The sequence below is a fragment of the Nicotiana tomentosiformis genome, chromosome 9, assembly GCF_000390325.3.
Source record: "Nicotiana tomentosiformis chromosome 9, ASM39032v3, whole genome shotgun sequence".
Classification (NCBI taxonomy): Eukaryota; Viridiplantae; Streptophyta; class Magnoliopsida; order Solanales; family Solanaceae; genus Nicotiana; species Nicotiana tomentosiformis.
The window spans coordinates 7,598,117-7,612,229 of NC_090820.1; the positions used below are offsets into that span (position 1 = coordinate 7,598,117).

Below are 14,113 nucleotides of genomic sequence, written 5' to 3' on the forward strand. Positions count from 1 at the left end.
TCAATAGTAAATTTCATGGCAATTAAATCATAAGCCGAGATAGTTGCTCAGCATGAAGAAATTTACAGCCCTCCCTGAGTGTATTTTCTTTAGGAATTCCAACAATTCGTTTAACAGATACAAAATTGTGACCCCAATATGGCAGATATTTCAATTCCAGCAAATGACAAAAGAATATGGCGTCATCATTCGCTAGAATTGAATGTCTAAATATATATGTATTATGGATAAATTTGGTTTAGCCAACTTTAGAATCAGATCACACAAGTAGGGTATAGGTTAAGGTTATTGAACACATGAAAAATCGTTATATGATCGGTATACCTTTTTTGTTAACTTAATTGTACAATGGTGCTCCTCTTTATTCCCTTGTATTTTCTTGTATCTATTCCGGAGGTAAGGTTTATGTCCCCTTTTGTACTCTTTTGATTAATAATATACACGCTAGGATTCAAACCATTCCCACCCCTCAACACACATACCAATCATAGGAGGTGAAAGCCTGGGTTGATGACTTAATTTTAAAATAAGAAAAGATGATATCATCAATCCAATTAATCTTTAACAAATTAGTATTACGCTTGATAACAAATCTCAAACTAAATTCATTCTAATATTGTGACATCCTTTGATGATCTTGCAGCCTAACAAGAAGATGGAAATATCAATACAAAGGGAAAGTAGTACAGAGGAGGACAAAGGGAATGCAAATAATGAGTTTTGATAAGCTATCTGCTGATGTTATAACCACTATTTTTCTAAGATTCCCTCATTATCCATGTTAAGGAGCACATCCATGTTTAAGTCTTGCATGACGGAGTTACTCAGTACGTGTACTAGTAAGAGGTTCGGCGAGGGCAGCAAAGTAAGCCTGACTGCTACCCAGCTTCAGCCCTTAGACAATAATTAGCACAATCGTGCTAAAGCGATGGCAATCACACGAAACAAGCAAGAAAGCTTTGAAATAAAGAGACTCGAATTTGGGAGGCAAGTGCCAATTTTCTGTTGTGTTTATTCAATATCTGATACCACTTGTCGCGGAACCGTTTTTCTGAAGGTTCGGCGAAGGCTTTGTTTTCATTCTTTGTAAGGCATCAGATATTGAATAAACACAACAGAAAATTGGCACTTGCCTCCCAAATTCGAGTCTCTTTATTTCAAAGCTTTCTTGCTTGTTTCGTGTGATTGCCATCGCTTTAGCACGATTGTGCTAATTATTGTCTAAGGGCTGAAGCTAGGTAGCAGTCAGGCTTACTTTGCTGCCCTCGCCGAACCTTCAGAAAAACAGTTCCGCGACAAGGCACACAAGCTGATCTAGATACCCCTTTTATAAAATAAATTTAACAAAAAAATTAGGAAGCAGTCATGCCTCATAATGTCCTATAGGGTTTTTGGGTGGGAAGCAAAAAAAATTGAAGAGGGGCTTTAGCTTTAAAACAAGGCAGAATATCTTGACAGACACCTCTACTTGTTTGTTCTAACATTCCGACTAACTGAAGGAAAAAAATACAAGAATCAATGACAATAAGATGAGACAGAAATCATATTGACAAGTCAAAAAAAGCCAAACTGTGATCCATATGTATGAAATCTATTGCACTTTTAAGTTTTTCCTTCTCCTTTCTTGACCTTTTGTAGGACCGTTAATCTTCATCATTGTTAATACAAGTCACACCTTCCCGTAGCGGTAGTTTTAATTTTAGTAGAGTATCTTTCTATTCTTAGATTGATATCACTCTTTCGCTTCAGTTTTCTTAATCATCTTTCTCTTTAGCCGAGGGTCTAATGAAAACAATCTCTCTACCCTCCCAGGGTAGGGGTAAGGTTTGTGACTGTGTACACCCTACCCTCCCCATACCCCGTATGGGAAAATCAGCAATAGCATTTATCAGGAAAAATCATGTAAAGTTAACAACATATGAACTAACAAAGCTATTATACAAGCAAATAAAAGACCTGATAAGTACAGCTAGTATATGCCTTGTATGTTTGATTAATTAAGAATCATTCCTGCTTGGTGACCACCTGTCATATCCATGAGATCGTGCATTACGTGCTCGACGACATTCTTCTCTGTACGTTGAAGTTTCATCAGATGAATGATCACGACTGGGGGATCTCATGTCATGCCTGTCTCTGCTACTCTTTTGGCGCTTGCGAGAATGTCTGCTTCTGTCCATTGAACTCCTATCGGATGAATGATCATGACTGGGGGACCTTAAATCATGTCGTTTCCTTCCACGTGTTATCTGCCTATGAGATAAATCTTCCTTGTCCGCAGACCTCTCACGTCTTCCAGGGTGCTCTCGACTTGGAGATCTCTCCAATCGATTAGAATGATTGCTTCCTTTATCGTGCTTGTGAGAAGAGTCTCTAGCGTCCTCCATGCTCCTTTCTTGTCTAGGTGGCGATGGAACCTACACAGTTTAGTTCAAGTCATCAGCATCACTAAAAGAAGGATAATTTTCATTTTACATGCGGTATCCCAGGCATTATTCTCATTTTGACTTAAACCAGTATTTCTCCTGAGGGTTAAAAATCACTTATATGTATCAAACTATTTTAGTCAGTGAACTTGACAGCCATGGCCCATGGATGATAGTAAGAGCAAAACAATAGGAGAGGAAACCGTAATAAGCCCTTAATGCAATATTATTAGCGACAGAACTTAGCTAACTGATACATTGACCAAAACTAATGTTTCAGTTACTTTAAAGTGAACATGAACGATACAGATCTCAAAAGGTCACATGTGTTCTTCCCAAAATAACATGTGCAATAAATGGGATACCTGAAACCGTGACATGTATCTTCCTTCTGGAGGAGGTGGTATACCAAGCCTCTTTAGATCATCCAACGGAATTTGTCGGCTGTTCCCAGGAGCATTCCGAATTTAGTGTAAAATACATATAAAGAATGTAGCATGGAAGAGAGTGATAGGAGAATGTTTTCAACACAATACCCTGCAGAAAGCTAAGGCTTAAGTCTCTGTTCAGATATATAGAACGTTTACATATTTATTGTTTATCTCAATAAAATGTGTTTCCTTCGGTTAAAGCACACTACATTCTTCACACCCTAGAATACCAGTATTCAACCACAAAAGAGAAGATTGACAGAAAACAAACTGAGAGAGACATTGGGATTAATAGCTAGGTTTGGTTACCTCAGATCTGGTGAACACACCACCAAATTAAAGGGACAAGCGAATAAGTATTAAAGGAGATACGTTAATCTGAGGCCGGGATCTCTCACTCTCACTACAGCGGCCAAAGAGCACAATCACGCAGGACTTCTATTGCAGGAGATGATCTTGATGATGGAGAGCAGATGGATGGAGATATCGGGGCTTTTAGGTAGAGCAGAATATTAGCGAGGATGATTTGCAGATAACTCTAAAAACATCTCAGATTTGGTCTCTGAATCAAGCATTATTTGATATGCTGTGTCTTCAGAAACTTCTGAAAACTTTCCTTTTGTGGCATGAGTTTAAACATTTCAAAGCAAAAACTGGAAAATGGAGCATTCCTAGCAACTAAACTATCAGAGAAGCTTATTTTCTCCCCCACAACGATAAGCAGATCACAGTAAAGGTGGCGGAAGAGATGTGTAACGCAAGGATCATTAAGCAGCTAACATAGCTTGGTTCTAGTTGAAGTTGCTCATGTCTTGAGTACTAGGTGGATGCACAGCAACATGTTTATTCAATTTTCTTAATTATGCCATCAGAACTCCTAGATGCATATTACTTATGGAACTAAAGGGGCTTCAACTGGTAGAGAAAGCATCGCCAACAATGTGATACTTTTAGTTGAGCTGAACTGCATTGAAATGACTAAACTAATGGAGTAACTTCAGCTCTGTTAAATTTCAAATGGCACAAAAGGCAAATCTTATGAGTCTAACAAAGATTCTGTTAGAGCCATTGCAGTCTTTCGGCAGGATACAGCGTTCCAGGCAAGGAGGAGTTGGAGGTTATTAGCGACAGGAAAAACAAAGAAGGCAGAGTATAAGATGAAGGGCCGTCCTCCTATTTGTGCGAGGAGCAAAAGTTTCATTTTTGCAGGCCAACCCGGCGAGATTGTAATCCCCTTCCCCTTCTCGCCCTCTTCGACCAAATCTACGATATATCAGAAGAAAATATTAATCCAGTTCGACACACAAAAAACTTCCAGCTGGAGATAAATTTATCCTGCCTAATCTAGTCCAGTATCCAGCAATAATCATTTGTTAAGAAGAAGCCATTCAGTAGCAAGATAGAGAATTGGGTTAGGCAGAATTTAATTTATCCTACATTTGGTAACATTCAAAAATCAGACTGAATTAATTTTGCCAGATTACTACAGGATTACGCTATCTGAGGAGGGGCTACTATTTATTTGGGATTACAATCTCACCGGATAAGCTCCAAAAAGTCCTCGCCCTCAAATATAATAGAGGTAAGGGCACAAGCATACTCATTACTCTCATCATTATTTCTTCACCTGCTTCCCCTTTACTTCCTCTTCTTCCACACAGGTTATCTCTGCAAACTGTGTGAGTTTCTAGGTCTCGTGTGTGTGTTCTTCTCTCCCTTTTCCTCTTGTTTAATGCTGCCCCACCCCCTGTCAGCATATTCACAAATCTGATTCAATTCCTTCTTCCCCTCCAAGTCTTTTGTACTATTTTTGTTGAAATCTTGAGTGACATTTGGACAGATATATTAAAAGAGGGTCTTTTAATCTTTCTTTTCTTTCTTCTCATTTTCCTTTATTTTTCATTTTGAGTGCAAATATGTGGAGAACTGTTGTGATTGTTGTAACTTAAAATTTATTGAATGTTGCTATGTTGCTGTAACTTGCTTTTGACTACTTAACTTATTTTATCTGTATCACTGCCTTTAATTTTTTCATTTTAATGAACAAAAATTTGGATGACTGGGATGCTATCTGGGTAAGGAAAATCGATCTAGTGAATTTTTCACTTGAAAGGATGAAATGTATTCCAAGAGCACTTTGGAACCAGAAATGCCATGGCAAATAAAAAGAAGACTGACGCAGGATAAAGACATAATCCTATTCATGCTTTTCATCATTTCATACCGAGGGATAAGAATCCTGGGATATTTCCTTTTGAACCCAACTGAAGGAAGACATGCAGTTATTCTCAGCAAAGCCAACCAAAGTAGTAAATGAGTTACTGGCATTCCATCAGTCACTTGGATCAAACTAGTAAAGAGTAATAAATGTTATAAGCTTAACTTGTAAGGCCGAACTAGTAAAGAGTAGAGTCCAAGTCTGAATGATGATACAAACTAAACTTCCTCAAAAGTCATATAATTTTTTTTTTAACACAATCCTCCTATTTCATGATTAGGAATGAAATTCTCCTACAACCCAAAAGGCATGTTAGTCCGTGTTTAAACAAGATTAAAGGTTTTCTCTTACCAAATATTTGAAGGACTGAGTAAGACAAGTGGAAAAGGATTCTGATGGAAATCAAAACTTTGACCTAGTAACTGTATAATGCTCACCGAACAAAATTAAACAAAATTAACACCATAAACATGCTTATCTTCACAACTCAAAAAGAAAATAAATGAGAAAAATGCAAGGACAACTCCAAAGCGTGCAAAAATGTGAGACAATCCTCCAATTCTCTTTAATTACTGAATACTTACAGTGGAGCACGAAACGGTCTTTCACGACCTCCAAAACGAAGCTGTCCTGATTCCTTCTTACCGCCAAGACCGCCTCCTGTAAAAGAGAATGACTTTAATATAGTAGGTTCATATAGCAAATTAAAGCTTCGAGAAGAAGGATATCAGACAAATGTCACTAACCTAGCCTTCTCGGAATCCAGCCTGGCATTAATCGTTGCCTATTGTAGTCAACTATAATTTCAGAATCATCAATAAACTTATGGTGAGCATCCTGCGGTTTGTGAACGACAAATAAATAAAATTATGCCATGAGTTTGCTTCACTTGGTAGAATGGGAAACAGAACCTAGACAAATTTAATTGCTTCTTTGTTTTAAGGACAATGACTCCTATTCCTTATGTAAACAGTAGGTATTTAAACAAGCGTTAATTCATTGCATTCACAAAATATAGTTCAGCTAGAACAAATTGCAGCCTTGAATAATCAGTTCCGAGCCTAGCAAACTCCTTCTCATGATCATGGACACAACGGGCTCTTAAACTATTGAAGATTCAACAGTTATTAACCAGCATGATCTTGCAAAATCACAATTCATCGGCACCTAAGTTTGGCAGCTCACACCCTTTCTTGTTTTTCTGCAACTAAAAAGGTCGTAGAGATCTGCTTGTTTAAAAATCTAGTACAGGTCATTAAAGAAGGGTTTTCCCATAATTATTTGATCCAACAACCCAGTGGAATCCCACAAGTGGGGTCTGGGGAGGGTAGTGTGTACGCAGACCTTACCCCTACCTATGAAGGTGGAGAGGTTGTTTCCGAAAGACCCTCGGCTCAAGAACGTTTTAAAAAAAAAAGAAGTATCAAGCACTATTAAAGAGAACAAATTACCTTATATGCTCGCCGCATCTCCCTATCTGATTCAAATTCAACAAATGCATAACCACGTGAAGCACCCGTTACTGCAAAAGCAACACCATATGAGAGAAATTTTAACTCAATTCTTCAAAAGGCAAATATCTTTTCTTTTAACAGTAAGTGGTACATATCAGCACAATTTCTATGATTTTCAAATATGCATTAAACCTCCACAAAAGGACACCCGAAATACAACATAAGCAAGTTGTAATTTTGGATGAAAGAGCTAGTACCAATGTGTCTGACAATTCTTACATTCTTCACCCTTCCATATTTGTTCATTTCCTGTTAATAAACGCAACCCAAAATCAGGTAATAACAAAGAATTGAATCACCAACTAGCCAAAAGCAAACAACAAGAACAACAGAACTGCACAAGAGTAACAAAGAGAGACACAAGAAATAGGAAAATGGTCAAATTTACCATGTATTATTCTAAATCGAGCAACTTTGCCCTCTGTTAATCTTTAGGTCTAATATGACCCCCGCTGTTAGGAAAAATCTTGTTTTTCCCATTAACCCCAGATGTAGCTCCAACCCGAGGGTATTTTTAAACCACAACCAAAAGTTAAAGAGTATATTTAGATCAATTTTTCTCGAAGAATTTGACACTTGAGGTTCACCTATTTCAAGCTAGAGCTTCATTAATCGCAGGATCACAATTTGCTAACATCAAAGGGTACGAATGAACCAAAATTTTAAATAAACAAAACTAGAGCAAATTCCCATAGTATAAGATAAATTATTATAAGCTTATCAGAAAGATATAAACCTTAACACCAATTAGGCAATAAGCAAACAGCAAGAACAAAAGAACGGCACAAGAGTAACCTAGAATAAATGGTAAATAATCCACTATAACATGTTAAAATTACACTGATGGCGGTGTAAAAAGTTCACTACAGTGTAGTGTTGGTGTATATAACTTAAATCTAAAAAATATAACCTTTACACCCAAACTTATATTGAGGGGGGGAAAACAGAAAAGCCAACCTGGCGAAGGGAATATTCAGTGGTAAATAACCCGCTATAACATGTTACAATTACAGTGATGATGTAAAAAGTACATTACAGTATCCCTATATATAACTTAAATCCAAAAATATATAGTATAACTTTTATACCCAAACTTATAATTGAAAAAACCCAGAAAAGCAAACCTGGCAAAGGTTATGTTCAGTGGTAAAATGAGACAAATGACCAACAAAGAGTGTACAATACGGGTCACCAATAGCCTTCGGGTCACCAAACGGGTCATCTGAAAACAACAATGGCAAATGAAGTAATAATGAAACTATCAAGGGTAAAACAAAGCAGGATTTTTACGAGCTAGAATGAGTATAATACTAACACAAGCCGGCATTAGAGCAGAGAAGAGCTCTGTAAATGGCGTTATCGTGAGGAAGAATATCAGTTCCATCAATGCTTCCAGCTTGAATTGGATGGTATATAGAAGCATAGAATACTGAGTTTAGATTTCCCCCATCTGAAGACCTCCTTTCGCTGTTGTAATCTTCTCGACCCATTTCTTCATCAAATTGCTATGGCCTTGGGAATCAAACTTTAAGGGATTAAAATTGGCACACACGTGTTTTGGGGCCTATTTGGAATTACAAATAGTTGATGACATTATGTTTTATTAGATGGCATGGTATCGGCTGGGCTTCCAACCACTCACGGGCTTTAATGGCCCTTTTTAGGGAATCTTATACAACAACCCAGTAAAATCCCATTAATGGGGTCTAAAATCCCATTAATGGGGTCTGGGGAGGGTAGTGTGTACGCAGACCTTACACCTACCCCGAAGGAGTAGAGAGGTTGTTTCCGAAAGACCCTCAGCTCAAAAAAAAAAACAAAGACAAAGACAAAGACAAAGAACAAAGAACAAAGACAAAGACTTACCAAATAAATCTTATACAAATGTCCCAAATAAATCTCAACTTACCAACCTCTAGCCATCAATCATAGACTTACCAAAACTAGTCAAACACATAAAAATTGAAAACCTAAATAAATAATGTTCTTTCTCCCCAAGAATCACACGCAAAGATCTACTTCCATATTTTTAAGCGTGATCAACAATATTAGATGCAAGACGGGAAGAAATTTTCATGGATGAGGTAGCAAATTAGGTAATTAAAATACAAAAAAAAAAAATACGTACAAGATTCCAAAAATCTAAGCAAAAAAGGACCTTTTTCAATGGGTATGGTTGAAATTCATTGAAAACATATAGATGAGTCAATATATAAAATTTGATAAAGATTAGAGGTGATTTGGACTGATTTGGTATCAAAATTCGTATCTAAAATCGCGTTCCAAAAATATCTTCTGCGACACATGTATCAAATATGTATCCCACGTATCTCACACACAGGTATACATGTGATACACATTTGATACAAATATGATACATAAGTGATACACAAATGATACACAATGTGATACACATATCATTTTTTTTCATGTTCATCTTCTACTTCGAGTTTTCAATTCAAACGATACACATCATTTTTTTCATGTTCATCTTCTACTTCGAGTTTTCAATTCAAACCACCTCAAAACTCTACCAAATCATCTCAAAACCGAGATTCAAGCTCTTTAAGATGTACCCAATCTATTCTAATAACACTCACTCAAAAGAAAGTAAAAAATTGACCCTTTTTGGCTACAAATAGCTAATTGGCTAATATTGGTAATATTTGGCTAATATTAATAATATTTTATAATAATTTATCTTATACTATGGGAATTTGCTCTAGTTTTGTTTATTTAAAATTTTGGTTCATTCATACCCTTTGATGTTAGCATATTGTGATCTTGCGATTAATGCAGCTCTAGCTTGAAATAGGTGAAACTCAAGTGTCAAATTCTTCGAGAAAAATTGATCTAAATTTACCCTTTAACTTTTGGTTGTGGTTTAAAAATACCCTCGGGTTGGAGCTACATCTGGGGTCAATGGGAAAAACAAGACTTTTCCTAACAGTGGGGTGATATTAGACCTAAAGACTAGCGGAGGGCAAAGTTGCTCGATTTAGAATAATACATGGTAAATTTGACCATTTTCCTATGTCTTGTGTCTTTCTTTGTTACTCTTGTGCAGTTATGTTATTCTTGTTGTTTGCTTATTGCCTAGTTGGTGTTATTGATTTTGGGTTGCGTTTATTAACATGAACTGAACAAATATGGAAGGGTGAAGAACATAAGAATTGTCACACACGTTGGTACTAACTATTTCTTTCAAAATTAGAACTTGCTTATGTTGCATTTTGCGTATCCTTTTGTGGAGGTTTAATGCATATTTGAAAATCATAGAAAGTGTGCCGATATGTACCACGTAGTGTAAAAAGATAAGATATTTACTTTTTGAAGAATTTATATGTACCATATGGTGTTGCTTTTGCAGTAATGGGCGCTTCACGTGGTTATGTGTTTGTTGAATTTGAATCAGATATGGAGATGCAGCGAGCATATAAGGTAATTTGTTCTCTTTAATAGTGCTTGATACTTATTTCCTGATTTTGTGATTTTTTTAGGATGCTAGCAAATCTTTTTTCTACATAATGCACATAGTTGGAAAACGCAGCTAGGGATTTGACTCTGTTTATGGTCCGTGAACACAGAAGACCGGGTAAGAAATTCTGTTAACCCGAGAGAACCAAGTTACGTGGTTTTAGCACGGTCGCTCAACTATTAATAATTGGCCTAATTATCTGATTTATACACGTTTTAAGACTTATGTCCATTTTTACTTTCTAACCGCTTTTAATTAAATATTTAACCGCTTTTAGTATTTATGGAATTTATTTCAACAAGTCGCGATGTTGCGCACTCGTTTGTTTTTGTACATATTGCGAATCGCGCCGCGTGAAACGCACCCGCAATATACAACACGTTTGTTTTATTGTTATTTGAAGTTATGGTCGAGTCGCGTGAAACGCGCACTCGAATTGGGGATTATGTATCATGACTATGTCACGGGAACCGTGCCCATAGTCACAATGATTTAGTATTAATCACGCCTAAAGCAAGCTACGATGTTCATGAATTAATAATTTTCCTAACATTTGAGATCAATGTGAGGCCATGAATTATGGATAGGAGTGTGAGGCAGTATGGATTGGATCGTTAAGTTGTTCATAAGATTGATTGCATTATGCCTTGGTTAAAGGCTAATATTCTTACTTTACAATATCTAAGAAGTCGCGAATTAAAACTAATCTGAAAGTTTGCTTAAAGTTAATATCAGGCCATTGGCTTTTAAACTAAAAAATCTTCTGCCGAAGCTAAATGAAATGGATTGAATGGAATAACAAAACCAAATATGGAATCAAATGCTGGAACTAGCAAACCATAACCCATTTAATTACATAACTGAAAACTTACTGATTTACCTTACTTATGGATTTATATCCTAACTACAATAGCATTCAGGATCTAAAGCTACAACAGTAATCAATTCATAGTAAATAGAGCCGACATATGTAATGATAATATGCTGCTAGTTTTCACAACAAATCACCACGAAACTAATTCACTGCTTATTCTAGCTTTTCTTCAGAGTTAGTAACTTAAATGCATGTTCATGATGCATTCACATTTTTATCCTCAAGGAATGAACATTTCAGTAATAAACAAACCAATTCAAAACTCTAGTGAATTCACTAAGTGCTCAATTAACAGTACAGATGCCAAACATGATGATATTCAGCCACTAACATGCTGGGTTTATAACAAAACAGCAGCAGCAAAATCCAAACTAATTAATGACTAACTCCAGTTTTTTTTTAAAAAAACTTATCAACAGATAGAAACAAGCAGGCAGATCTGGTAGTCAAAACATCCGGATTCCACAAAATTTAGCATGTTCATAGAATTAGCACTCAAATATTCATTCATAATCAAATAAGAGGACAATAGGAATAGGCAGACTCGCCTAAACATTGCAGAACAGCAATAGACGGCCAATTAAAAATCTAGAATGAGGAATGGAGCTACTCAACTATCGCAACAGTATCAACGAACAACCCTTTAAGAACTCGATTTGACCTTGAAAACCGATTGGATTCGTCTAAACAAATCGGCAGAGAATGAGATTTTTTCACAACCCCTGGGTTTTTTTTCAAATCTTTTCTTTGTTTGAGAAGCTCGCTTGAGGAGGGAGGTGGAAGTGAGTGGCTGCTCGAGAGAGAAGAAGAAGAAGATGAGGGAGGCGGCTAGGGTTTTTTGTTTTGAGAGAGGGGTCTCGTTTTTTTAGAGGAGAGCTCCAAGAGAGCTGTTAGGGTTCGTCCAAAGGGGGGGAATCCGTCTTTCTTTTTAGGGAATTGGGGAGATGGGTGTTTTAACGGGAAAGTTTCATAAGTGGGCAATATTTAAGAAGTAATTATATTTATACCAACCTAGTAGGGCTACTTAATAAACAAAGATGGCAATAAAGTAATTATAAAATTAGGAGAAACGTATCCGCATATCTCGCCCACTCAACCCCATTAACTATTTTCCTATTTTATCGATAAATATCCGACAAAAAGGACCAGGAGATTATTTGGTTGAGCTTATAAGCTAGAAGCTAGTTTAACTAGCTTATAAGCATCTTTTGGCTTATTTACGCGTTTGGTAAATACCCAAAGTATTTATAAGTTAAAATAAGTCATAAGTTGGTCACCCCCAACCTATGACTTTTTAGCTTATAAGCACTTTTAGTTTGATCAAGGCTTTTACTAGTTTATCCTTAATAATATTTTCTAATTCATAAAATATTTTTCCCAAAATAAATTTTCTAACTTTCTTTTCATTCCATATTCATTGTTCATCTTTTTCTTTACAAAGAAACTTTTTAATTTATAATCTTTTGTAAAATTTTTAAGGATATTTGGGTCATTTTATAAAAAAAATAATTTATCAGCACTTTTCTACCAAACACATCAACTTTTTATTATCAGTTTCAGCACGTCTATCCAAACACGTAAACGCTTATTTAAAAAATCAGCTTCAGCACTTAAAAATATTTTTCAGCACTTCAAGCTTATTAACTATTTACAATCAGCTAATCCAAACGGGCTCTAGATCCCCTTGTTGCCTTTGGCACAGTACATCACAATGGACACTTGCATATGGCTGTAATATTTGTCTAAGTTTATGTGTTATCTTATGTTATATACATTATATAAATAGTAATATAATGTGTATTTAAGTGTGAATGTAAAGATATATAAATTTTTTGTGAATATTAAGATATATAAATTAAAAATACATGATATATAAATTGTATAATCATATTTATAATGTGTATATAAGTGTGAATCAAAGTATATAAATTAAACATACTTGTTATTTAAGTTAAGATATCACATCCTACAATATAAAAATAAACTGTATATATACTAGGAAAAATATACGGTATATAATATGAATTATATGATTTATACAAATATAATTTCTTAAAAATTATTATAAATTATACTAGATATATGCATGGTATATAATATGTCAATTTTGTATTCTTTAATTCATCACTTTTAAAAACTATAATGAATGAAGACTTGGTAAAAAAGTAAAAGATGAACAATAAAAGGCAGCTACTGGAATGTTCACATGAGAATAGCAGCTATTCAAATTTGTTCCATCCCTATTTCATATGAGAATAGCTCTATTTTCCTTATATTTTTCTTCTTCTTATTTTCCTTTTTTCTTTGTTTTCCAAAATAATGCCTCTTGCTATAATAATACTATCATAAGCAACTGCGATATTATGATGGTTATATATTATATAATTATGGTATCATGTGTATTTAAGTGTGAATCAAGATAAATATAAATTAACAATACCAAATCCTATAATTCACAAAAACTACATGGTATATATATGAACTATAATTATGATTTATACAGCAAACAAGATTTTAAAAACATTAATAATTATACAAGGAATATTTATGGTATATAATATATTCATTATATATTTATGAAATAATTTTGGCATATAGCATATCTAATAAAAAGTTATTTTATTATATAAATGATATGTTAATGGTATAAAGTATATGTGTTTGCGCATGTTTGTTTTAGCTAGAACATATTTGTTTACCCGAAAAATCGGATATAGTTGAATTTATAAGTAGTTCTAAGGATGTGGATATAGCCTGACATAAATCGTCCGTGAAAGTGGAAATGTTTGGATTCTTGGCTATAGAAATGAGATATAAATTATTGAACTAAAAGAATGAGTATGTTGAGTAACAAGCTTAAGAGATTTATTCTTCAATAAATAGAAGTAGTCTTTTCTTACAATGTGTCCCTCCCCCCGTGCTTATAAGGATTTATAATAGAGGAATCTTACTTTATTTATAATAAAAAATATATAGTGGAGAACCCATGATGAATTGTCTCCTCCTCGATTCTTGCCAAGATTCTCTCCCCTAGTGCAGTTGCAACGGCTCCTGTTTGCGAGCTCGGTATTGGATCGAGCCCTCGTCCTTGAGTTCGAGTTCGACATTCAGGGTGGGTGTCAATCGATTTGTGAATCTCCGATAACCTTCTCTTTGCCATGCGGTTCGATTT

At 35.2% G+C, this 14,113-nt stretch overlaps 1 protein-coding gene across 3 annotated transcripts; it reads right to left on the bottom strand.

Annotated features, from left to right (window-relative positions):
* Positions 1-1,864: 1,864 nt before the first annotated feature.
* Positions 1,865-11,907, bottom strand: LOC104096268 (U11/U12 small nuclear ribonucleoprotein 35 kDa protein). 3 transcript variants are annotated; one of them, XM_009602617.4, is made up of 9 exons: positions 11,557-11,907; positions 7,905-8,101; positions 7,714-7,811; positions 6,787-6,838; positions 6,527-6,597; positions 5,822-5,912; positions 5,660-5,735; positions 2,792-2,870; positions 1,865-2,417 (listed from the first exon to the last, which is right to left on the bottom strand). In XM_009602617.4, exons 2-9 carry the CDS (start codon positions 8,077-8,079, stop codon positions 1,998-2,000), a joined length of 1,062 nt encoding a protein of 353 aa, XP_009600912.1. In that variant the 5' UTR covers positions 8,080-8,101; positions 11,557-11,907; the 3' UTR covers positions 1,865-1,997. The 3 variants fall into 3 exon arrangements, with proteins under 3 accessions (XP_009600912.1, XP_009600911.1, XP_070042035.1); XM_009602616.4 differs by having other exon boundaries at positions 11,490-11,907; XM_070185934.1 differs by having other exon boundaries at positions 7,905-11,907.
* Between the last annotated feature and the right edge of the window lie 2,206 nt (positions 11,908-14,113).

Excerpts from the sequence above, each read along its gene's own strand:
- LOC104096268 (XM_009602617.4), bottom strand. The coding sequence starts at position 8,079 with ATGGGTCGAGAAGATTACAACAGCGAAAGGAGGTCTTCAGATGGGGGA. Across the intron at positions 7,812-7,904 it reads CTGCTCTAATGCCGGCTTGT|ATGACCCGTTTGGTGACCCG; the intron begins GTTAGTATTATA and ends TGTTGTTTTCAG. Across the intron at positions 2,418-2,791 it reads GATACATGTCACGGTTTCAG|GTTCCATCGCCACCTAGACA; the intron begins GTATCCCATTTA and ends TAAACTGTGTAG.